This window comes from Staurois parvus, unplaced genomic scaffold (assembly GCF_062004578.1).
Source record: "Staurois parvus isolate SC_StPar_1 unplaced genomic scaffold, SC_StPar_1.0 ptg000031l, whole genome shotgun sequence".
NCBI lineage: Eukaryota > Metazoa > Chordata > Amphibia > Anura > Ranidae > Staurois > Staurois parvus.
The window spans coordinates 7,299,555-7,324,549 of record NW_028317827.1 but is presented as its reverse complement, the minus strand read 5'-3'; the positions used below and the strand labels follow the sequence as shown (position 1 = coordinate 7,324,549).

Here is a 24,995-nt window from a genome sequence, read left to right as displayed (position 1 = left end):
TTCCTGGATAAAATTAAATCTACTCATGAAACAGATGGCAAAATCCTGGAAACACAATCGATACAACATCTTTATTTTTCCATTGTACAACTAAAACATTAAATCATTAAATGTGTTTTTAAGTGAATATTACATAAGTCTTACAATTTTAGCAATTACAAGTGATTAAAATTTGTTGCTTCTACTTAAGAAGTATGGAAAGTTTTTTTTCTGGTTGCAAAAATGTGCTATATATCTGGAAAGAGACAAGATGATTTTCATCAAGTCTTCAAGATAATATTGCCCCTTACTTAAAAAGAGTCCCAAGGCAGACCTAGATAAAGTCAGACAGCTATACAAAAACCCTTGTTAAACAGTCAACACTGGAGGGTAGGCATTATATAAAACAGGAGCCTGCAATAAGGCATGGTGTTTTAACCCTCAAGAAGGGTAACAAGAACTTTAGCATATTCAGCCTCTTCTGTGAAAAAAAACCCCCAAAAAACACAAACACACATTTTAATAGACAAGTGCCCTTTAGAAGGCCATGGTAGACTTGGCCATTTTGTGATATCACTAGATTTCCCACGATTGATATGCTGTGCTCTTGGCAGTTCGGCACAAAATGCTCGTCTCTGCTGTGCAGGCAATACTATAGGACAGAATGGGCTGAACACATGCCACTACGTTCAACATGTAAAAAAAAAATAAAAATAACAAAAACATAGATAATGAACACTCAACGCTTTAAGCAAAAGAAAAAGAAAGAAAAGAAAAGAAAAAAAGGCAGATTAAAATGTTACAAAAAGAAAGGCCAGACTGGTTCTTGTAACCCATGACAGAATCTCTTGTATGCAGATTCAGTATTTATAGATTGCTTCAAGTGCAACAAGTGAATAGAGGGCAACAGAGTGATTCGATATGCATCACAAGCACTGGAGTATTCAGGAAAATAAACACATTTCTGCACATATGCAGGTGGGTCATCTATTCTGAAGAGGTAACATTTTCAGAAAAACCGCTCAGTTTCTTCACACCCGTTCATCTTCTGAATCGTCTGAGGCTGAAAAGAATTAACACATTAGGAGTATGACAATTACATTAAAAGCTATGTTAGTTTTGTTTTTGCTTTCCTCTTGAGCATAAGACCTAAGATTTGTTTTGCAAGCTATTCTGCCTCCAACTATCATTTCTTCCTGACACAGCAAATGCCCAAAGACCCATCCCTCCATGCCAGATCACACCCTCTAAAGACCCCATCTGTACCCACAGCACTGCAACCATCCCAAGCCAGATCATGTCCCCAAAAGACACCATCCCATTATTTTTTTTTTATCTTGTTCTGCTCTCCCTGCCACCTTTTCACAAAAGCAGACAGTTCCCAGCAGCCCAACAACCATGACTAGCTCCATACATGGAATCCCAGCTCTGTTGACAGATCTCTTCCTACAAAAACCTCCACTACATAGCTCTGACCCCCTCCAACCACGCCTCAACTGTAGCTTGCTGACCCAAAGCAAGTATGTTGATCAAAATATTGAAGCCAGAGCATCAGGAGTGCCCAACAATGGCATCCAGCCTATTTCTCTATACAGGATTCCTTTCATAGGGACTTGTGAAGCAGAATGTCAGTCACCTGCAAGTCACCCTGGCCTAGGTGAAGATAAAGAAGTGGGAGCAGGTACTGATTAAATACTCTTTCCTCCGCAAAAAAACCTGCAACTCAGAGGGGCTGGTGGGGAGGGAGTGTATTAGCAGTACTTTGAGTGAAGTTGCACTCAATTTATTTTAAAGCAGACAGGAAATAAAAAGGGGGGTAAAATTCAGGGAAAGGCTGACATCCGAGTGAAATAGTAACACCTCTTGGGCACAGGGTACTAGGACTGGATTACATTAGTAAAAAGTAGTAGGGCCTAATTAACTATCCTGCTACTGGCTGAACCTGGGTCACAGGGAGCAGAACTATTGCACTCCTGTGACCCACGGGAAGAGAAGGGCCAAAGTCTGCTGTTGGCAGCCGTCACTCCGCCGGTCCTGGCTTTAATGCCATGATACACCCAGATGCCTGACAGGCAGCTGGCTCAGCCTTTCAGCACCCAAATGAGAGACAGAGCCAGCTGCTCCTGCCCCCTCCACAGCCGGAGCGCTGGAGGGGCAATGCAGAGAGCTGGTGATAGACAGTCACCATCTCTCTGCTCACTGAACACCTAGAATGAAGCAGAGGGGTACCGATACTGCATCCACCTAGGTCAGTATAAAAAAAAAAAAAAAGGTTTTTTGTGTAAAAAGTAGTAGCAAATAATTTAACATTTAAAAATAAGTATGGAATTTCAATATAACAAAATTTCCACATGCAGAAGACTATATACTTCAAGTCTGTATACTTACTGTCAAGATCTTCCATGTGTGCTTGCAGGGTCCTGGCAAGGTTGATAAACTGAGGAGAGGGAGAGAAAAAAAAAAAAAAAAAAAAAAAGAAAAAAACACCAAGTAAAAAACACACCCCCAAAAAAAGGACAGATCTATCTTTCTAGTAAACAAGGACAGAAAGGAATAAAAGAATAGAGAATGAGCCATTTTAAACGGAAACCTGGAGAATGCCACTGATTATCTCGGCTTCTGAAAATAAGTTTGAGCCATAAAACCAAGTAAATAGACAAAAGTCAAACCACTGTTTTGATTCATTTGCAACAGGGAACAAGGAAATATATGGCGGCCTCCTATAGTGTACTTTATCAATATTTAAAAATTATCATCCAGGTCTTAAAAAAAAAAAAAAAAAAAACAAACAAACACACAACAAACACGCCTGTCACATGTGAATATGTGTTAACGATCAAGTGCTAAATCACCTAGTGTCATTTCAATGGGCAGTTTAAATTATTCTGGCCAATGAAATTTATTGCAACCAAGCAGGTGACACTTGTAAAGTTACAGTTGCCAAGAGGAGCAATGCAAAGCCTGCATGTACACAGGACTATCTGATGTCGAAGTATAATAACGTCTACTGGGCAATTTGTTTGCACTTAGACTCCAAGTTACGGTAATATCTAACAAAACCATGCTGATTCTATTAAATCTCCAATGTCTCCCCTGCCCTTCAATGCAGCTATTCCAGCAGATTGTGTGGAAGGGGAACATCCCTTTGAGAGCCCTGTAAAAGTGAGCTAGTGCTTCTAGATCCACCTGATCACTTTCAACCACTTGTCCACCAGGGTGTTTAACTGTCATAGTTGACAAGTGGTTAAGCCAGGGCCCAGTTTACTACCATGCCCTTTGCAAAGGACAGCAATTTAATTTCTCTTGGTAATGGTTAAGTGAATGCCAAGCGATTGACTCCTGTGGATAATGCAGATCGCTGCTCTACACAGCAGATATTTAGAGGCCATGGTATTTTAATGACAAACCATACATAATCTTTAACTGTAAATAGAGAACCACATCCCGACCACCATACATATGCATCCTTGTTGGAAAGCGGGGATATTGGGATCGTGGCTACAGCCACGACCTTGTATCAAAACTTGAAGCTGATAATGGGCTTTCATGTAGAAGTGATCCAAGCAGTTCTACAGAAGCAAAGAAAAAGGTCCCCCCGACCTCCCACCCACTGCTGTTCCCAGGCTCTCCAGCAAGATAGGGAAGCCTGGGAGTGCAGCAACCCATCGCCTCAGCTGCTGAGGAATGGCAGGTACTTACATACCAGCCCCTACACTCCGACAAGCCTGCCGGCTTGTAAAGCACCTGATCAAACAGCTTTGAGGGCAGATGTTCTGAGGTCTGAGACCCTAGATCTCTCACACGGATGTTGTTCACCTCTTGTAAGAGCAAGAAAGTTGATTCCCCCCCACCCCAAAAAAACAAAAAAAAAAAAAAAACAAAAAAAAAAAAAAAAAAAAAAAAAAAACACACACCACACACACAAACCCGTTATTTACCTGTTCATGTGAAGCTGTCCTAGAAATACAGTGAATGAGAGGATTGAACAGGAATACATACATTAGGGTGGGACTGCTGCTTGCAAGACCTTCCTACTAAATGCCTGTTCCTTGTTTGACAGGCACTGCCAGTTAGTCCAGCTTCAGCACGTTAGAGATCAGGTCTATGTTGTGGCCTTGCAGATCTGTCCAGGAGTCGCCAACTTTCTCTGCCCAGTATTTTTCATGGTGTTGAACAAACTTGTAAAATTCAAACAATTTTGCATGAAGACACTTTAGGTTGAGTATCATTCTGTACTTTCCTGACTGCTTCCTTCAGGGAATAGAACCCCCTTCTCTTCTTCCCCCAAGAGACCAAATACATTATGTTGTAGCATTTCTTCAAAAGGTTCCCGAGTGCTTCTGCCTTCTCACCTGGCGGGGGAGGTCGCGCAAAGAAAAAAAAAAAAAAGGGGGTGGGGGTGGAGAAATGGCAAAAATTCAATTTTCTAGATAGAATGCATTCCGGGTAGTCTGAAGCCATTGCATGTGGAAGTGTTCCAGGCTTCCTCGCATTTGAATTGGGTTTATCCTGGTTGGGGCTGAAGAGAAATCCTCCTTTTTCCTTCCCTTTCTTTGCAAACCAGCCTCTCTTCTGACCTTGGAATTTAGCCTCTTTAGGTGAGCGCTGCCTGTTGGGACGAAGACTTTTTTTGCTTTTTTTTTTTTTTTTTTTTTAAAAAGGGGGCAGATAGAGGACTGAAGTCAACTCTGAGGGAAAGCTCTTTGGCTCAAAGGGCAGGCCACAGTCTGCAACCAATGTCCCCCTGCCAAGACTTCAACTGCGCTCAAATTCAGCAAGAAGAGCAATTTGGCTGATTTTGCTGTATATTTAATAGTTTAAACTGATGCATCCTCAATGGAGGCCACTGCCTCTTCCAAAACCAGTAAGGATTTGATAATTTAATCTTCTGGCATACCTTGTTCCAGGTGAGAAAACATAGCTGGCCTGACCATACGTCCAGGGTGTGGGAAACAGGTTGTTGCTACCGCTGCTTTAAAGTTTACTGTGGATGCTTCCCACACTCTGAGGAACGCGTCGACTTTACAGTCCATTAAGTCCCCATCTTCATATGACAAATCCATGCTTCTTGAAATTTTTGAAAGAGGAGCATCCAGTTTTGGGCAGGATTCCTATACTGATGCATCTTCCTCTTTATAAAAATCTTTTAAAGGCTATTTTCCATTAAAGCGTTCCTCTGGCTCTTCCCATTCTGTCTTTATGGTAGTCCATAGTGTGGAATATGACCGGAAATGTGCAGACTTTTTTTAGCCCTGTGTATAGCTGGTCATGCATTGAGAGATCCAGCTGTTCTTCCAGGTCCAGAGTGTCAAATTACTTTTAAGAGACCTTCCGTATCTTCGCAACTTGTGATCTTGTTCAATTCCTCAGAGTCTGAAGCGCTGGAAAATTCTTCCTGAGCCATAAAGATACTCCGGTCTCGTTTTCTTCTTGGCCGGCAGAGATACCAGAGGTGCTGGGTTGAAGCTCATACGGAGACAGCTCTTGCATTTTCCCCCTAAAATTCTGAAAGGTTTTGGACATTTCCTTTGTCATGAATTGTAGGAAATCTTTAAAGAGGGACCCAGATTCTTTTCTAACTAGCTTGTCAATACATTCCTGGTATGGTTGCTTTCTGCAAGAACTAGAAAAATCTTCTTGCAAGTTGCAAATTTCTTTAACTCACATGGAGTCTCCTCCTTACTTTGCTCCTCTGAGCCCATCTAAGAACAGGGAGAGCAAGAATATACGCCCCCTGCAAGCCAAGGGCTTCCACTAAGAAGCCACCCCCCGGGAGTGCCACCTGGAAAAAGACCTTGGGGTGCAAAAGAAAGTAGACCCCCTACCAAGAAACAGCATATGCATACATAACCACAGAGCTGCATAACAAAAAAAAAAAAAAAAAAAAAAAAGCCCTGCCAGCCACCCAGCTCCTAACTTGATGTCACCTCCCTCAGTTCTAACAGATCTGCCTCCATCCTGGCCACCTTTCCGCCCTCAGCAGCAGCTCTGTTTGTAGGGTAACGGGGCCCCGCCCAAACCCTGGATCCAGTCGCACTGACCTCCCCTCACGGCCGTAGTGTATCCAGGAGAAGGCCACATTGGGCAGTCCACAAGCTCGCCCCACAGGTCCAAAATTGAGTCGATCCTGACGTCAATGCATGTCCGGCGTTCCTGGAAACGCCGCTCCCTTCGGCTCCCTGCCTGCTCCAGACGTGATGTCATCGCCCCCCAGCTGCATCGATCCTACTGGTGAGCCTGTCCTGGACCATTTTAGGTACAAGGGGTGCCGTCTCCCCCAAATTCTGCCCTTTCCTCAGAAGGAATGCCAAAGGAGCCCTTAATGAAGTCAGCCCACAAGGCCCCTGCCTTGCTTAGTGAAGGATGGCCTCATCCAGGAGGCCTCTGTACCCCAGACAGCCTGTGCAAAATAACAAACGGGGGTAGTGTCAGTCCTGGCTGGAGGAAACACCAATACTGAGGACCCCTGACTTGGAGGAAAAACAAACACACACACTTGAACGCATCGGTCCCACACCCATTTGTAAACTGATACCACCACACGTGAGGTATCGTCGCAAACAGAGCAAGAATTCTAGTGCCAGACGTCCCGTTTAACCACCTCCTGTCGGCCATATAAAAAGGAAATGACGGACAGGTGGCAGTTCTCTCGTTCTGGGAGGACGTCATATGACGTCCCACTCTAACTGCACATGTGTGCCCTCGAAGGCGTATGGCAAACGTTGGTGCGCCGTGTCCCTGGGACACAGAGCATCACTGATCACTGTAAAAGGCCGATGATATCTGCTCGGTCGTGTGATCAGCTGAGTCCAATCACAGCTGATCACATGTAAATATGAAATGCCGGTTATCAGCAGTCCTCTGCTCTCGCTGACCGCTCATGAGGAGAGGAAAGCTGGTAAAATCTGTATTCCTCAGAGGGGACATCTACATTGATCATCAGTGCCCTGATGATCAGTGTAGCCACCTGTCAGTGCCCAACAGAGCCAGTCAGAGCCCATCAGTGCAACCTCATTAGCGCACATCAATGAAGGAGAAAAAATTACTTCTTTACAAAATTTTAAAACAGACTGAATTTTGAAAAAAAAAAAAATTTTAGTTTATCAAAATAAAAACCCCAGTGGTGATTAAATACCACCAAAAGAAAAAACTTCATCTATCAAAAAAAAAAAAAAAAAAAAAAAAAAAAGATAAAAATTTTGTTTGGGTACAGTGTTGCATGACCCCACAAGTGTCATTAGAAGTGCAATAGCTCTGAAAGCTGAAAATTAGCCTGGGCAGGTAGGGGGTAAAAGTGCCCGGTAGGCAAATGGTTAAATTGGTAACAAGTAAAGCATCTCCTATGGATAATTTAATGTACCATAGTTGTCAACATTTGACAGGTGTGGAATTTTAAGGCATGGCATGTTAGGCATCTATTTACTTTGCGTTTGATAAACCATGTCAAAGTAATTTTCTAGCAAACCAAAGCAGATTTTTTACACATGAGAAATGTCAGAATTGTCTTAGATATAAACATAGCCTGATAAGTCATCCAACAGATTACGGTATTAGTGGATGAACTCACTCTAACCCGAGTGTTTGCTTCATTAGCTGCCCCCAGCATGTCGGAGAAGCGCTGTTCACACAAGTGCAGTAAGACAACCAGATACAGTCCGGAGCTTATGAATTCATATTCAGCCTGCAATAAAGGAAAAAAAAACAAAAAAGGAGAAGCAAAACAAAGTCACTCTGAATGGCTTTATGGAAAAGAAAAGTATGCATTTTCCTTACCACTTTACAACATTTAGGGCCATGTCACTTGATTCTGTTCCCATCAGCAACTTGCCAGTCATCAGATTGCCAAGAGGGGACATTAATCTACTATGGTGTCTTTCCTTGCTGTGATGTACTGTACCATTAGTCCAAATGGCTAGTACGATTCTACAGTCAGACTGGGAAGGGAGAGACTCCCTAAGAGCAGGTGAGTGCTCTTTAGCATCTTATCCCTAGAGAACAGTTGCCAGGGACATTAGTGTTACAGGGATCCAAAAGAATGGCCTTGCATTTTACAGGCAGTTTCCATCATGATCCTAAAAGCTGAACTCTGGGATAAGCAAAATTTTGTCTAAAACACGAGACCTGCACATTTTTACTTGAATAAATGGTTTACTTTATGTATTTTTTTTCCCCAAAAACTGTGCAATCTAGCATTAAATAGTTGCCTCTGAGCAGATGTTCCTGTAATAAAAAAAGGACCACTCACTGCCGCTTTCTCCTTATGCAGACTTACTGGTCTATCTGCCCCCTCCTTTTATTATTATACAGTATTTATAAAGCGCCAATAGTTCGCTCAGCGCTGTACATTACAGAGGGGGACAGAACATGTGACAGAATACCAATACAATGCAAACCATGAGGGGATCGAGGGCCCTGCTCTTTCAAGCTTACAATCTAGGAGGGAGGGGATGGTGGCACAGGAGGAGATAGCTGTAGGGGATGGAGTGGTCCTTTAGTATTTTGTGGGCTGCCTGTATTTGGTGGGCCTGCTGGGTCCCCTCCCACAGCACTACATGGGTATATGCTGCCTTGGGCATTCAAAATGCCTACATGTGAGGAGCACTCTTTGAAAGGAAAAAAGGCTGCACTTGACAATGTGTCTGAGCCCTAAGTGTTGAGTGGAAGTATATTCACCCTCTCATTTGCATGTGCCTGGTAAAGCTCTTGAATGTCAAAATCTTCCAAGTTCAGATCCAACTTCTCTTTACACAATTCACATGTAGTTATGGTTTCCAAACTAGAACCTGAAAGCAATAGAACACCAATAACTACTCAAAGTATCGGTTTTAATAAAGGATCATTTGCATATAAATATTGAGACACAAAAGAGGCAAGCTTCACATACCAGAGTTGATCTTGGCATGCAGCCATTTTTTCATACAGTCCTGGTGAACATACTGCAAGCTGCCAGAACACTTGCATGGCTCAATAAAGGGATTACTTGGACTGGATGCTCCAGTCTGACATATTCTGCATAAGTCACCTTCCTCTTCCTCCGAGTCCTCTAGCAGGAGGCTGAAAATGTTAGAAAAAAAAAAAAACCATAGCATGTTAATACATAAAACTAGGTCAGTCACCCATTTCAGTTTACATAGCCACAATTTTCATACTAGTGTTTATTGTTATAAGTAAAGGTCATAAGGCAGAGTAGAAGACCTGGACACGAAGGTGGAACCTAGTGTGTGGGCACATAGCAAGAACAATGTGAGCATCAGCAGGGATCAGAAAGGAATTAGGGAACCTAGATTGCGGGTGCACAGCAAGAAAAGTGTGGGTGGCAGAGCAGTTACATTTTTAAGAAACTGCAATCAGTGGCTGTTGGCCACTGATCAAACGCTATTCCATTTACACAGCATAGTCAGGAGGGCAATTCTTAAAGTTCTGTTCTGACATATCCCCTCAGAACGGGGTTAAAATGCCGTTAAGTGGTTGTAAAGGCTCAAAGTTTTTACCTTCGTGCATTCTATGCATGAGGGTAGAAACCTTGTGTGCAGCAGCCCCCCTAATACTTACCTGGGCCCCTTCCCGATCCAGTGATGTGCACGAAAGCCTCTGTTCTTTGGGGACTCCCTCCTCATTGGCCGAGACAGTAGCGGGAGCGTTTGGTTTTTAATCTGAACAAAAACTGATTTCTACTTTTCCATCACTGCTACACCATTCTTCCCAATGAACAAGTTATGCAAATATTTAAGAAAAAAAAAAAAAAAACCCACCACACACTTTAGATAACAATTACCTCTCTTTAATTTTCTTCAGCTTCTCAGGATCCCTTGAGGAGTCTTGAGACTTTTCACTCTCTTGTCCATCACTTGTTCTACCTGAGGGAACAATATCTACAGTTATCATGACATTGTCCGATAGGGAACTTCCTAGTGCAGCTGGCACGGAGAAGTGTAAGAGAGAGCTCGGAAGCATGCTTGAAATTCCTGAATTTCTTCTGCTGAAGAGCGTCTCTGCTATAGTGGCAGCAGCTGAACTGCTGCTAGGAGAGTCTGACGACAGGGGAGAACTCCTAGTAGCAGCAGCCCCTTGAAGGGTGCTTTGTGCTTCGCCTAATGAAGAATCTTCTTGTGATGCCCTTCTAAAAGGATTGTGGATCCTACTGGTTTCAGAGGTAGAAGAAGCTCTGGCAGTCTCATCTCTTCCTTCCCGTCTCCTTCTGGAGAACAGTGGCGTGCATCTATTCCTGAAGGAAGAAGGCAGCCATGATCCTGAAGTCCTTGTTTCAGAATCTTCTGACCTGTAGCTTTCAGCATCAGAATCTGAACTCTGATTTGGAGACACTGATGATAGGCCCCATCTCCTCCTCCTAAGAAATGCAAATCCCTGAGATTGTTCAGAAGGCCTGTTTTCTAATGCTTCACTGTTGGCAGGGATGGTAGGACTGGGTTCCGGAGTGACACTATGTAAACTTGAATGTGTTTCTTCTGCATCTTGTGACCTTCCACTTGAAGAATCCTGGCTGGACCTCCTAGAGAAGAAGGTGGAAGACATGCTAGATGCAAGGCGAGACAGGAGATGCCTTGTTGTACGCCTGCCATCGCCATCTGTAGTTTGGTCACTTCTTGGTGTCTGTGATGAAGGCGAGATTCTTCCTGAAGTACTCCGTGACGTTCTCTCACTTCGGCTTGCGGAGTGATGAACCTCAGAGGAAATATCCCTCTGTGGAGAGCGTAGGTCTCTGTAAGTTGCTGTTCTTGAACTCCTGCTTGAATCTCTAGAAAATGAAGGGCTCTGTGAAGGCAACTGGCGGCTGACTGATGTGTTGAGTCGGACTGTGCTTAGAGAGTTGTCTTTTGGTCTAGCGCCTTGTGCATATGAAGAAACTCTGTCCTGAAGATCTGCAGCAAAAATACAGGCAAGATAACTTCAGTTTGGTTTCATAAAGTAAAAAATACATAAACAAAAGTTCATGTTCTTTTAAAACATGTTCAGTCTCCTTGATCTACTGTAAGTTTAGAGTTTAAGTCCTGTACAGATATGTTTCCCAGGCCAACATTTTCAGCAAGAAGAGAATAAACCTGTTTTTGGAGAGAGGGTGTTTGGGAACACAACCCCACTCCATGTAATGGAAGTAAAGGCATGCAAGAAGTTCAGCTTGGGTGACAACCACAGTTCTTTAAAATGGACAAAGCGATGGAGTGAGCATAACCCCTATGACAGAAGTGTGGAATTAGAAAGATTTCCAGGTAAAAGGCTTGGAATGAAAAGATTTGGGGTGGGAAGAACCACAAACAAAACCACATACCAATGGAAAAAGGAGCAAAAAAAAAAAAAAACCCACACACAACAACCCAGGATTAAGGATGTAAAAAAACTCATGTTAGCATTGACTGCATGGCTCAATGACACCTTAGATAAAGTGTGGCAGCTGTGGCATGCCAAAGACTATAGTCAGGCTCCTCATTCCTTTTTCTGACACTGAATTACAATTTTGGAGGTCCCCGTCCCCCCCCTTTTCTCTCGCTGCCACGGTGTAGGCTGCTCAATATTTTGGCAGACTTTCTCCATGCATTTCAGCCCAATTCACTACCCTTGACCATAAGCAATGTTAACTTCGACTTAGGCTCTTTAGATCAATCAGTATATATTCATGAACCTGCTATATAAAATAGAAGGTTAGACTATTACAAAATTATTAAATAAAACCTACTTAATGGTGAAAAATCGCTCTTGCTCATATATTTTATCCCTGCTGTATACTGCTCATATGCATCTCCCCCATTCAACCAAACTACAGAGTGCTGTATACACAATCTTGTTTGTACCGACTGAAAGCTTTTTTTTTTATTAAATAAACATGAACCCCTAAAAGACAATAAAACCACCACACAGCCCAGGGGTGGCATAAGCACAGACTGACTTGAACAACCACTAGAATTCCACTTTGAGTGCATTGGCACTTGATTCCCTCCTCCCACCCATCAAAAGGAGGTACTTGCATCAAGGGACCTTAGCCTGCTATAGCTGCTGATCCAACAGTTGCCTAACTGGAGGGAGAGTGCTGTCATGGAGAAGATGGATAGGGAGGTGACAGCTGGTTTATGTGGTGAATGGAGACATGTACTGGGCAGCACTTCTAAGTATGAAGCAGACTCTGGGATGAGAAAAGCAGAGGGGAAAAAAAAAAAAAAAAAAAAAAAAAAAAAAAGGAAGTGCAGGGGGTCCAATACGTGAATACATGAGAATGCAATAAAACTCACATGTAAAAGTGCAAGTGGCCCGATGGCCAAAAATGAAGTCCACATGGTAGAAAGGTCACTGAGGGTAGCCATCAGGCCACTTGCACTTTTACATGCGAGTTACATTCTTGTTAATACTTTGCACCTATTAAAACAGTGTTGCACCAAGATACTCCTTTTGTGCTTGGGCTCATTTCTTTTTGAGCCTGTCCTCTAAGGGAATCGTCAGATGCATTTCAAGGCGCAGTCTTCCTCTGGTGGTCCTTTCTGAGCATACTACACTCTTTTGGATACCTGGTTTAAAGGTTTGATGACATCCTGGTTGTTGGCTCCCTCTGGTGGTCTTTGATCAGAAGTCGGTCATTCAGAAGCCTGGCTGACATGCTGTGATTCCTGTCGCTGCCCGTCAGAAAACCCGGGTCCAGATGTCCATATCCAGATGATTTCATCATTCACATAATATAGCGCTATCTGGTTAGTGCAACTCTCTCACTTACCAGTGTCACGATTATTGTCTTCCGTCAGACACAGACTGTCACTGTTTATCACCAATTTATCTATGAAGCATTGAATTAATGAACTACTCTCATTTATAAGATCTTATATACTTTATTGCATTCTCATGTATTCAGGTGTATTATTTTCATCTTAGCGCTGCATGTTATTTTTCATATTTTTTTTACATAGGTTTTGAGGTATTACCTTTTCATGCTAGCTACTTTGTAAATACAGATCTAGCACTCATTTCCTGTACTATTATAGGGGGTCCAATACGTTAATAGTCATAGGGTCATGAAGGAGCAGTTCTACGCATGCTCTGAAATGCGTCACCATCACATGCCAACGTCACGTCCGATTTGCACCCCACTTGGACAGCTTGCAGTCCTGCGTTCCTGGAAGAGCAGCAGCCATCTTGGCACCACATCCTAAGTATCCCCTGCAGCTGCTGACTGGCACAGTGGGCTGCTACCAAATAAGAGTCCCGCACAAAGATGTACTGTTGATGAGCCCGTTTATTCTTCAATTTTTTAAGTGTTAACCGTTCCTAGTAAAACTCATTGGACCCACTGCACTTAGAAGCGCCTTTTCATCTCTTCTCGCCTGACTGGAGGGGCAGATTGTGTAATTGTGAATAAAGCCGAAAAGTGGCAGCAACACCAAAAGATGCTGACAATTTATGCTCAATTGTGCTTAGGCCAACTGTTGCTCCACCATGTGCTGGAGAAATCGCACCATACAAAACAAGTATTCCAGGTACAATATGAGATGTGGCCTTGAGCTTGTTGTTAGTCTGATAATGCCCTGTCCCTCTACAGCTTGGTTTTTGAAACACCAAGTGCTAAGGCAGCAGCTGAATGGTGTGGTAAACAGATCCTTGAGACAACAGGTCTTAGGCTTCATGTACAAGAGCAGCTCATAAAAACTCAAGTTTAGGTGCTTTGGCAAAAAAAGCCAAAAAGCTCCTAAAACGCAACTCCAAAAAAGCCTATGTGCCAATGTACATATAGGCTTTTAGCAGAGTTTAGGAACTGCTGCGCTTAGGTGAAGTTACGCTTCTCTTATCCTGAACGCAGAAGAATCGCGTTCAGGATAAAAGCGTTGACAGTCAACCACGCGGGGGGGCTGGGGGGACCCCCACACAGCAACAATGCAGCAAAACTGCGGTTGCCGAGTTTTGCATTTTCCTGCGGCCGGAGGTCAGGGTAGGCTCGTGTACATGGAGCCTTTAAGTTGTAGACAGCAAGGAGCATCAATACCAGAAGATTCAAGTACTGTGACCTTCGGAGCAAACCCAGAGCCACTAAGGATCACTGGAATCCCCTTGACTATCTGGTGTAGTACTGGTGGGTAAGCATGAATCAGTCTAGCATCCCCCAAATAAAATAAGTCAATTTCTGAGGTGCAAGGCCAAAAGATCAATATCTGGCATTTGCCATGCAAGGCAGAATTATTGGAAGCCTCCCCATTCTCCTTGATACAGACCTTTCCAATTGAGTCTGCTTTAGCAGTTTTCCACTCCTGGTATGTGGTACTGCAGGCAGAACTGGCAGACAATTTTCCACCCAACTCCGAATACAAGAAACTTCTTGGGTGTCTACACCCCTGCCAATAATTTATATACTCCGTGGAGTTGTCTGACTGCACCCACACTGGTGCCCCACCAAAGCAGAAGCTTCTCCTGGCTCCAAGAGCATTATGCAAACCAGAGATCCAACACTACTCCCAAGCTATACAGGCTGGCATTTTCCAGAACGGATTGAAAGTTACTGTTAACCCACTTACTGACCGCACTATAGCTGAATGATGGCTACAGTACGGTTGTCTATTTCTGGGAGGGTGTCACATGACCTCCTCCCAGGACCGAGCACTGTGCTTTCCTTACGTTGTCACAGTACTGCTGATAACTGACAAGTGTGAAAAGACATCTACGCTGATTATTAATACCCCGATTAACAGTGCAGCCCATAAAGTGGAAGAAACACAATGTTGCCTTTACCAGGGCTGTCACAAACCAGCAAGAAACACCATATGCTCAATTTCTGTAACTAGGGAGACCACCAGGATCTATAGCTGACAGCCTTTCACCCTGCCAGCAACTTGTTTGAATCCAGGATCAGAGGAACTAGGGTTTCCAGGAGGAAAATGTCCAAGCCACAACGCCTAAACACTAATGACCGAGCTTGTTCCACAGCGTGAGGGTTAAGACATCAGCAAAAGGCTGCCACTGCAGATATCGCTGTACCAAATAGGTGATCTGAAGCACAGCTGGATCTATTAATGAATGAAATAAAAAATTATGTTTGTTTTGGCCTGTAGATACAATTTACAACTTAGTGTCTGCATACAGAGAACAAGAAAGCTTCCATGTTTAAAGGAAAGTTGATAAACTGATCATAAAGAACACCAGATTTAAAAAAAAAAAAAAAAAAAAAAGTAATCAATGTGTGCTCTATATAGTTAGATCATGTCAAAAAGGCCCTTCCCACTTCACCCATTTCTGTAGTGAAACAAGTCTGCTCAATCAAAAACAAACATTTTGCCATAGGGCTAAAAGCAGATTAAAATGAAGTTCATTCAGGTCTTCAACTAGGTTCAACATAAGCTATACAAATTCAATACTGTCAACTATCTTTGTAACTGCACAACCCAATTCACTCACATGATGAAGTGATTTCACCATTTCTATGCCCATAATCACCAAGCTCATGTATAGAGGTGTCTGATCTTCTGTCACGATCACGCTCCCTTGATAAATCAGACTGAAACATCATTGATGACGTCCTAGGAAAGCGCCCATACCTGCTTGATGAGTCTGGACAAGGATGAGAATTGGTCAATCATGGATACATCAAGCAACACCTTACAAAATATGCAGCAACCTTAGAAGACAGCATGAGGCATTAAGTATATTTTAAAGAGCCAATAACTGCAATAAACCACCACAAGCACCTTTTGACACTCCAAAATACATGGCCTTTGAGGAGATGAAGCATGCACATTTATAATTAGTGTTTGGTTTCCTATGCATTTATGTTTTCCATCTTAAAGGGGATCCAAGAACAACTTTAATGCTGTCAACAGTGGATAGATAGGCTGCAATATATTAGTTTTTTTTTTCAGACTCCCCTTTTCTGGTGTCACATGTTACCAAAGTTAATCATTAGCAAATCAGACAAAACCCAAGATTTTCTCCAGTATGTATCCTTAACTCAATAGCACGTTCTATTGCTCTTTGCCTCCTACAAAAAAAACTTTTAGGCTGTTGTGATAAAATTTCCTAGTAAGAGGGCGGCAATGTTCATGTTTCATGGTCTCTCTGCATATAGTGATGTATCCACCCTCTGGCTTGCTCAAAAGATAGACTTGAACTATGGAATTTATAGTGTGCCTAGGGTGGTGCATGGAACTGCAACTAAGGTGGGGTGGGCTACTTATTCCAAACACATACAATATGAAGGGGGGGGGGGGGGGGGGGGGGAAGGGTCGAGGGAGGGTTCAGGAGCTCATGGAGGACATTACAAGGAGGCAAAACACAGTAAAAAACGAATAAGATTACAGGGCCATTAAGTATTGAGGTGTATGGATTATTTTGGGGGAAAAAAAAAAAAAAAAAAAAAAACACAAACAAAAAACAAACACAAACAAAACAGGAAATCATTTTTTGTTACTGCAACCAACTAGTTCACCCGACAGGCTTTATACACTATCTTTACAGGACAAGCTGTAATTGGTAGTTCTGAAACAGCTGGATATTTTTCACTACAACCAAGAAACTCAAGACGGTACAAACACTGAACAAGCTGTTCTTCTGTGACCTATTATAAGGATCTGGTGTGCAAATATAACCCATATCACTTCTCTACCTATATCTGGGGATGTGTACATAAATCCTGTCCTGGACACTTCAGCAGAAGAGTAAATTTATGCAGAATTCAGGAACTCTCAAGGCTAACTTTAGACACCAGTCTTACTAGAGAAGCCTGGGATCTAAAGTTTCTATTAAATCCAGAAGGTGCAATTTGTTTTGCACTACATGTGCCCCTTGAGATTTGCCATGTCTGCAATAAATTTTACCACAAACCTGCAGAAAGGAGGAGAATAGGAAGTAAACATTTTAGATCACAGCTGATATTCTAGCTTTTCTGATAAGTATCCATTGAAGACACTGTACACACATTCTATGGATAAATTTGGAAGAGAAATGGCACCAACAGAGTGGTGTGTGGGAGACAGCACTGGAGAAGAGTACTAGCATAGATCACATACATACACATTAATATGTTACAAAGGATGTGACTTGTGTTGCAGTCCAAATACTACTACAGACCTCACCAATAGGACTAAGCTGACCATTATATAGCTGGCTAGGATTAAACAGTATATTCAGTGAGGCAATCAATATGCAGTACACAATTGTTTATTTTCAAACATGAACCTGTAATCAAAAAAGTGCACCTCAGGTTCTCTGAGCATCTATGATTATTCTCAGCTTTAATTTTGACCAACTTAGTCTATTGTGGCAGGTTTGTTGCATTGCATGCATTTAATGCACTAAAGCAGAAAAAGAGGTTGTGAATAGTTCTTTAGGGTAGCCCCATACCTGGAGTGGAGGTATAGCTGGAATTAGTAGTCCTTCCACCATTAAGAGGGGTACATCCATAATAGGATAGTTTAGGTCTCTTAGAATCCCAGTCTTGTTGGCTGCCCAGTCCATTGTAAGTGCTCTGTGACCTCTCTAAAGGATCATACCAAGATGGCTGTGATGTTGCAGTCGACTGTAGAGGATAGAAATTAGGAAACATCAGCACCTGAAGCACTGAACATTGTTAAATCTGGAGAGGCACAGATCATATATGCCACCAATAACCAAATAAATTAGTCCTTCGCTTAATCTGTATTGTGTTTAAAAGACTTGTAGCGAAATGAAGGCAGCAGCTACAAATACTGTAGCTGCAGACTTCTACACTTCCCAGACCAGGGATCCAGCGCTGTCTTCACCCCAACCAATTCTTTAAAAAAGTAAAAAATTGGTCTTTTGTTACTTTTACACTGTACATGTAATTGTTTTGGATCACTGTTATCACAAGGATTGTAAACATAACTTGTGATAGCAATAGGCAATGACAGATCCTCTCTACCAACTAAATAGATGTATTGGTATGCTACTAAGTGCCAACACAATAAATAATATAACAAACCCCAGACGCCATATACTCTCTTCCCCGAAAGTCCAACTCTTAGTCAGAGTCTGTGTCCTGAAAACCCAGTAGTGTTGATAGCTTTCATTAAAAAATTATTTTCACAAGTGATAACTCCTCTTCCTCCACTTAATACCCTCAAAGAAATATAAAATTGCCACGTACTGACATGTTTCATCACTTCTGACTTCATCCGAGCCGCAGATGAAGTCGGAATTGACAGTGTCAGAATGTGATGGACATAAACCGAAAGTTACAGAGTGGCCATTTTGAATAGGGTTTCTTCCCATACAGGTTTGCCATTTAAACATATGCTGAAACACCTTGTTTGTAAGCGCATTATTAGAGTTATATCCCTATTGCCTACTACACTATTTTGGTTGTACTTTGCCACACGTTATGATGCCATTATGAAATCTGAGGCTTGATGTAGTGAGAGAAGCCCTACTTTTTATGTGAATGGACTTTATCATTTGGTAAGGTGCATGGGATAGGAGGTGGTGGTCAGTGTGTTCACCAGCACTGGGAAATTCTTTGGATATGAGGGGAGCACAAATACGGTTTTGAAGATATGACACTATATGCAATCCCTTTGGAGGTACATTTTCCATACGAAAGTGGATGGATTTAGGAGCGTAACCATGAAGGAAGGTGGATTTTGTGGACATTTCAAAAATTTAAGAGGGTAAGAGTAAGGATGACAGATCGTTAGAAGAAGTGTACACATGGTGGAGTTATTTTTCACTTATTGGCACTATTTTTTTGTAAGTGTATTGGATATCATGCGTTGTAGATTATGCACTATATGCGATTTATATTTCTTTGAGGGTATTAAGTGGAGGAAGAGGAGTATATCACTTGTGAAAGAAAGAATTTTTTTAATGGAAGATAACACTACTGGGTTTTCAGGACACAGATGCTGGAGAAGAGTTGCACTAGGTCCTCTCTACCAAGAGATCTGGAATCTATTCTCCTCTGCCCTTAAATGTATCAGATCAAACCAAGTTCGTTGTGATCCGGAGCTTTTGTCAAACCAGCAATGGTTTGTTTACAACCGTAGCATGACTAAACACTAGTTGCTTTTGGTTTCTTAGACTATATAGATGGTCAGGTTGTACTGGTGCACGATCAGCTCTATGGTCAGGCTGAACGGGAGAAAAAAAAAATAATAATAATTTACCAGGATGCAGCTGCAGGCATCCTGGTATATAGCCAAAGCTGGGCGACACATGGGTACGTTGCATGGTGTTATGTAGGTTTGTACTTTTGATGGCAATTAGCCACTTACACACATGCAAGGACATTTTATACATTTTTTTCTTCTAGGCCGTGTATAATGAAATACATATCTAAAATTAAAGCTACTTACAACTCTGCTTCGGTTTCCCAAGAAGCTCCCAGATACTGGGCGATCATATGTCCCTGAGCAGCGCTGATAGCTGGATGAAGGAGTCTTCCAAGATGGTTCAGTGCTATCCCTCTCTCTGGAAACCCAGTCTCTACTTGAACGCAATGGGCTGGAGTCCTAAGCAACAAAAAAAACCCACTAGTTACACTTTTACAGTAACATGCAATGGAAAATGCATTTTCTCCATTGTCACAATAACAGGAGGGAACATTCAAGCTGCCCAGCAGTGACATGACCTGGCAGGTTCCTTGGGGGATCATGAAACCAATCCTGATCTATAAAAACTATTCATAGCACACCATTTCTGTCATTTGTAGATATGACAAATAAAAGTGTTCAAGCAAGGAATTGGATGCATAAGAGTCAGATCTTCTAGCTACATGCATGCTTCAGTTTTGCTATGCTACAACACCTTCACTTTAGATAAAAAGTGGTATTAAACCCAAAGCAAACCTTGCAACGTATCATTTTAGAGCTAATGGCTACATTAATTTTTTAGGCTCTATTTTCATCTGGTGATCCAGGCAGTAAGGCTGTTTTTCAAAAGAACAAAGCTCTCCAGCAGAATGCATCAGTTAGAGATGAGACAAGCCATTTAACACTAGCAGGGGTGCTTACAATGGTCAGCATGTATTTATGCAAAACCTTTATCCAAAAAGGGAAAAAAAAAAAAAAATATATATATATATATATATATATATATATATATATATATATATATATATATATATATATATATATATATATATATATAAAAAGTTTATTAGCTGTAATTGCTTTTAAAGAACTGGAGTTTGGTTTCAATTTGTTAGTGTATTTAAATCTGCATGTTTGCGTGCTCCCCCTGGACTAGCATACTCTCCTCTATAATACAGCATTAGTGTGTAGCTGTCCCATGTCGGCTCTAAGACAGAATACAGAGTTTAGTGATCGGCTGTCGTGGGATTACTCAGCTCTCGGAGAGGAAAGCAGCGACTGTCACTGCTCTGCCCCTCCAGTGCTCACTGGAGCACTAGTGCTAGAGAGATGGAGCCAGTTGTCAGGCAACTGAGTGAATTCCAACAATACAATCCAGATCCTTGCAGACCCTGACACCAGCTGACAGTGGGCTTCAACACCTAAAACCCATAAAGCAAAAATGTTCAATGCCCAGTAGGGATCCGTTCCTGTATGCAGTGCAGTAGCAAGTTTACAGAATTTTTGCCAAGTAGGTCTTGCATGCAAAAGCACAATGGTCAGAGGAGAACCAGGCTTTAATTGTGTGTGCGGAAAGCCCAACTGTCAATATAGTTACTCAATAACGGTTTTATAGGGGATAAAAACTGGATATTGTGGCACATTCCTATATTTTAACGTGTTTTCAGGAAAACGTTTTGCAACCACTTGATATTTGCCTGTTTTGTCCAATGCTTTCACCCAGAGTGGCCCAAAATCAGCTCTTCTGGGGTCACCCACCAGCAATCTGATACCTTTGTCACACACCAAAAATGTGCAGTATTATTGCAGATAACTGCTGTAATAATCCTACCCCATCAGGTGATTATACAGAGAAACAATTAGTGGTGCACCGAAATGAAAATTCTGGTGTCGATACTGAAAATTCAGAATGCATGTGGCCAAAAACCAAACCGTCTGCATATGTGGGGAGGCTCCAATTTTTTTCCACTTTCATGTATATTTTTATTTTCACTTATGATTTTATTGCTATTACATAGAGGACCAATAGTCCCCTCTGTGATAGCATATGAGTGACAGGTCCTCTTTGTAGGGGAGCAGTGAGTGCAAGGAGGGGGCAGGAGAGGAGCAGTGTATACAGAGAGGCTCCCTCACCAGCTGTCACTATAGGTCGGTGCTGATTTTTAAATGCAATTACTGGCTTTTTCTTCACTATAGCTCACAGAATTAGCCGTCACTCTCCGCAGAGCTAAACGAAACATTGTTTCTTTTAACTCAGGGAAATAAACTAAAAAAGGAAACTTTGTGGAAGCTGGGGGGGGAAGTGACAGCCAATTCTGTGAGCTATATTGAAGAAAGGTAATTACATGTAGAAAACCGGCACTGACAACCAGTCACTGTACACACTGCTCCTCTCCTGCCATTCTCCACCGCCCCTCACATCTGCAATACAATCTCCTGTATCGGCTAAATTTTTCATAATTGGCAGAATGCTGATAGGGCTATTTTTGGCAGATATGTTTCAGTGGCCGAAATTTCAATGCATCCCTAGAAACAATACAGTATATAAAATGGCACAAAAAAAAAAAAAAAAAAAAAAGTCCACTTTTGGTCTGTAAAACATACAGCTGAAACCATTTTGTTACATTTGACAGATTTAAATAAGATACCTCTGGATTGTATTGGAAATCTTGTGTTCTCAGCCTGTGCTGCATTCATTTAGGGGAGATTGCTGTAGTCCTGTACTTGGTCAACAACATGGCTTAACAACTAGCCTTCTGGGCACCCTCTCCCCCTACCTGCCAAGGCCAATTTTCAGCACTGCTGCATTTTGTATGACTAATATGCAGTCATACAACACTGTACCCGGGAAAAAAAAAAAAAAAAAAAAATAAATATATATATATATATATATATATATATATATATATATATATATATATATATATATATATATATATATATATATATATATATTTTTTTTTTTTGGAGACATAGAACTTTTTGGTGGTATTTAATCGCAGCTGGGATTTTTAAATTGTTGCGAAACAAATGCAAGACCACCAAAAATGTCAGGCTACATTTTTCCTTTCTTTCACTGATGAGGCATCCCTGATGGGCACCAACAGGTAGTATTGATGGACAGAGGCATCCCTGATGGGCAAAAGTGATTGGCACCAATAGGTACTAATAGACTGCACTGAGGCATCACAAAATGCAAGAAGACCAAAAATTTTGGGGGAAAAAAAAAAAAAAAAAAAATTTGGGTTCAATCATTTTTATTCAGTTAATTAAAAAAGGCACCAAAGCTTCCCATGCAGGAGCTTATGATGAGAGAGGTAGGTACATAATACACATTTTCAAAAGACATAACCAAGTTCCATTGTCACATGGGAAAAAGGGAGGGGCTAAAGACTTTGCGCAGTGTTAAAGTATGTATAGGGGAAAAGGCATTTTCAAGTTTTGGTTAACAGGAAATGGTTAGAATGTGTCATTTTGTATTTGGTTTTTGGGACAGGCGGTGTAGGAAAATTTCAGACCAAAGTAATGGAGTCAGGAGAATACACTAAGCAAAACAAACACCAAGAGTTAGCACTCCATTTAGATATGCTTTTGCTCTTTTAACTCTTACACAGCACACCTCATAGGATTGGCTTCCAACAGTACTTACCAGACAATGATGCACTTCAGCACAAATGAGGATACAGAAAGACACCAGACAACTACCCAAGACAGATACAGATAGCCATTGTCCACAGCAACACCCCTATCTACCATTCACTAGAAACTGAAAATAAAAACAAGGACTAACACTGGCCATAGAGGATCGAAATTTGACCAGCTTGATCTAGGGACCAACTGCTCTTGAATGGGCTTGCTGGAATATAGGGCCAGGGTTTTCTTTCAGCCAGGAGGCTACAGTTATTCAATATTGTTCCAAGGTTATACAAACAAGCCACACTGCCCAAAATAAAGCCGGTTTATTCCTTTAATTTGATGTGCCTTGCAATATGCAGATAGTAGAAATTGCAAAGATTAGGTATCCACCCCTTCCTTTAAAAATAAACCTGAGAAACTCAATTACCTCTTCTGAAAAATTTTATAGCCGCCACACTGATCAGCTTTAAAAATGCAGTGAAACAAAGACCTTGTTTGCAGGAGATCCGAATAAGTTTTGAATCAGTGACTACTGAAGCCAATGGATAACCTTCATAGCCAAGTAACCAGTATTTTCAGAAAGTAAGCAATGGCAGCCAACATGCAACTCCGCACAGGTTTCTGATAAGGGAAAGTTCAAGCTGCATAAGACCATAGCAATCACTATCACCAATATACTGACTAAACCAAGTTTACTGAGAGAAACCAAGTAGTGGTCATTATCCTAACACAATACTGCATGTTCCGAAGAAATCAATCCTCATCAGTACAGCAACTGATGAGGATTGATTTAGTAGCTTTTCAGCATAGGCCAGGGGTAGGCAACCTGCAGCTCTCTAGCTGTTGTGGAACTACATTTCCCATGAGGCATTGCAACATTACAAAACTGACAGTTGCAGCTATGACTTGCAGTGGCATGATGGAACTTGTAGTCCTGCAACAGGTGGAGAGCAGCAGGTTGCCTACCACTGGCATAGGCCATCCCCCCCCAGGTTCATATCTGCATGTGCACTGAGTGCATCTGTTTGATACTACATTTCACCACTGTATGTAGCGCTTGAGAACATCTTGCACACACCCCCAGAAGTCTTGTGGTCAAAATGATGGCTCGCAGGATACTAGATCAACTAACAACATGTCAAAGTTAGCACTACCCTAGGTCTAAGGGTAGACAAAGCTGGGGGGGGGGGGGGGGGGGGGGAGAGAAAAAAAAAAGTGAAGCCAGCATGACCAACCCACTCTATATTCTAAATCATTATTCAATAATCCAAGTGCCTGCAGTCCATGCGTTCTAACCACAGCTCAAACTTTTCAGTGTCTGTTTAAACATGGCTGTGCAAAGGTTAAAAGCTTACATATTCTCACCTGAAAGTCTGAGTCATGTCTCAAAGTGCTATCACTTGTGCGATAGGTGTCGCTTTGACCTCCTAACCTGTTGGTTCTAAACATCCTGGCTGTTAAGGGTGAGGAATGGGAAGGCTGGACTGTTATCCGTCGGGGCAATCTTGATGGCTTGGGTTCCATGTCTCAATCCTGAAAGACATAAGGGTAAATCAATACATGTTCTTTGCAGAAGTTAACATTTTATAAGCAGTATACAGGAATCACTGCTATGTTAAATTACCATATTGGCTATATGTACAGTCTAGGTATTCATAGACCAACTAGTCACCACCCATGTAATCACTGGCTTTGCAAAGTTTAAACATTTTGAAGCTGATAATAGAGATAGATTACATACAGTATTCAAGGGAGAAATAGTAAAAGGAGCAACCTGCTAGATAGATCTACACCTACATACACTATTTAGCCCAAGAAAGCAAACAAACATTTACAAAACCACCAAGACTCCTTTCTTGCTGCATCTCTGGGACACAAACATTTGACCAGGGTTAAACCCTTCTTAAAAAAAAAAAAAAAAACACACACACACCACAAACACCCGGGCTATACAAGCCAATTGCCTCCCGTTAACCTTTCACTTAAAGGCCTTCAAGAGACCCACTTTTCAGACCATTTAGCTGGGGGGGGGGGGGGGGGAACACAACAACACCCCACACATTTATAAAAATTTTATGAATGTACCCATAAAAGCCTCCCTTGTGTACACAACCAAAAGCCCCTCGGCTGGGCACCACCATCTTAGATGTGATGTCAGTCCCAGCTGTTCCCTCAAAGTATTCTTTACTCATTCTCTGTCAGCTACATAAGAAAGTGTGGAAGGGGATGTGGAAAGAGGGGGATGTGTTCGGGTAACTGTCCCCTACCTTTTTGGCATCAGTCACGGAAGACAAATTTTCCAGACTGTGTTGGGGGTGCAGGGGGTTAAACATCATTGCCTCAGCTCCATCTCAA

General features: G+C 41.9%; 1 protein-coding gene across 6 annotated transcripts in view; it reads right to left on the bottom strand.

The window, feature by feature from the left end:
* Positions 1–52: 52 nt before the first annotated feature.
* MARCHF7 (membrane associated ring-CH-type finger 7) overlaps positions 53–24,995 on the bottom strand; it is a 42,182-nt gene continuing 17,239 nt past the window's right edge. For 4 of the 6 annotated variants that reach the window (XM_089659833.1, XM_089659843.1, XM_089659838.1 and 1 more), the window contains exons 2-11: positions 24,006–24,173; positions 19,269–19,424; positions 17,302–17,476; positions 15,361–15,513; positions 9,755–10,859; positions 8,864–9,033; positions 8,653–8,762; positions 7,547–7,660; positions 2,368–2,416; positions 53–1,042 (exon numbers count right to left, since the gene is read on the bottom strand). In XM_089659833.1, the coding sequence (XP_089515959.1) occupies positions 1,011–1,042; positions 2,368–2,416; positions 7,547–7,660; positions 8,653–8,762; positions 8,864–9,033; positions 9,755–10,859; positions 15,361–15,513; positions 17,302–17,476; positions 19,269–19,424; positions 24,006–24,164 (2,223 nt within the window). In that variant the 5' untranslated portion in view covers positions 24,165–24,173 and the 3' untranslated portion in view covers positions 53–1,010. The remainder of the gene's footprint in view (positions 1,043–2,367; positions 2,417–7,546; positions 7,661–8,652; positions 8,763–8,863; positions 9,034–9,754; positions 10,860–15,360; positions 15,514–17,301; positions 17,477–19,268; positions 19,425–24,005; positions 24,174–24,995) is intronic. The other 2 variants (XM_089659858.1, XM_089659866.1) reach the window with 2 other exon arrangements.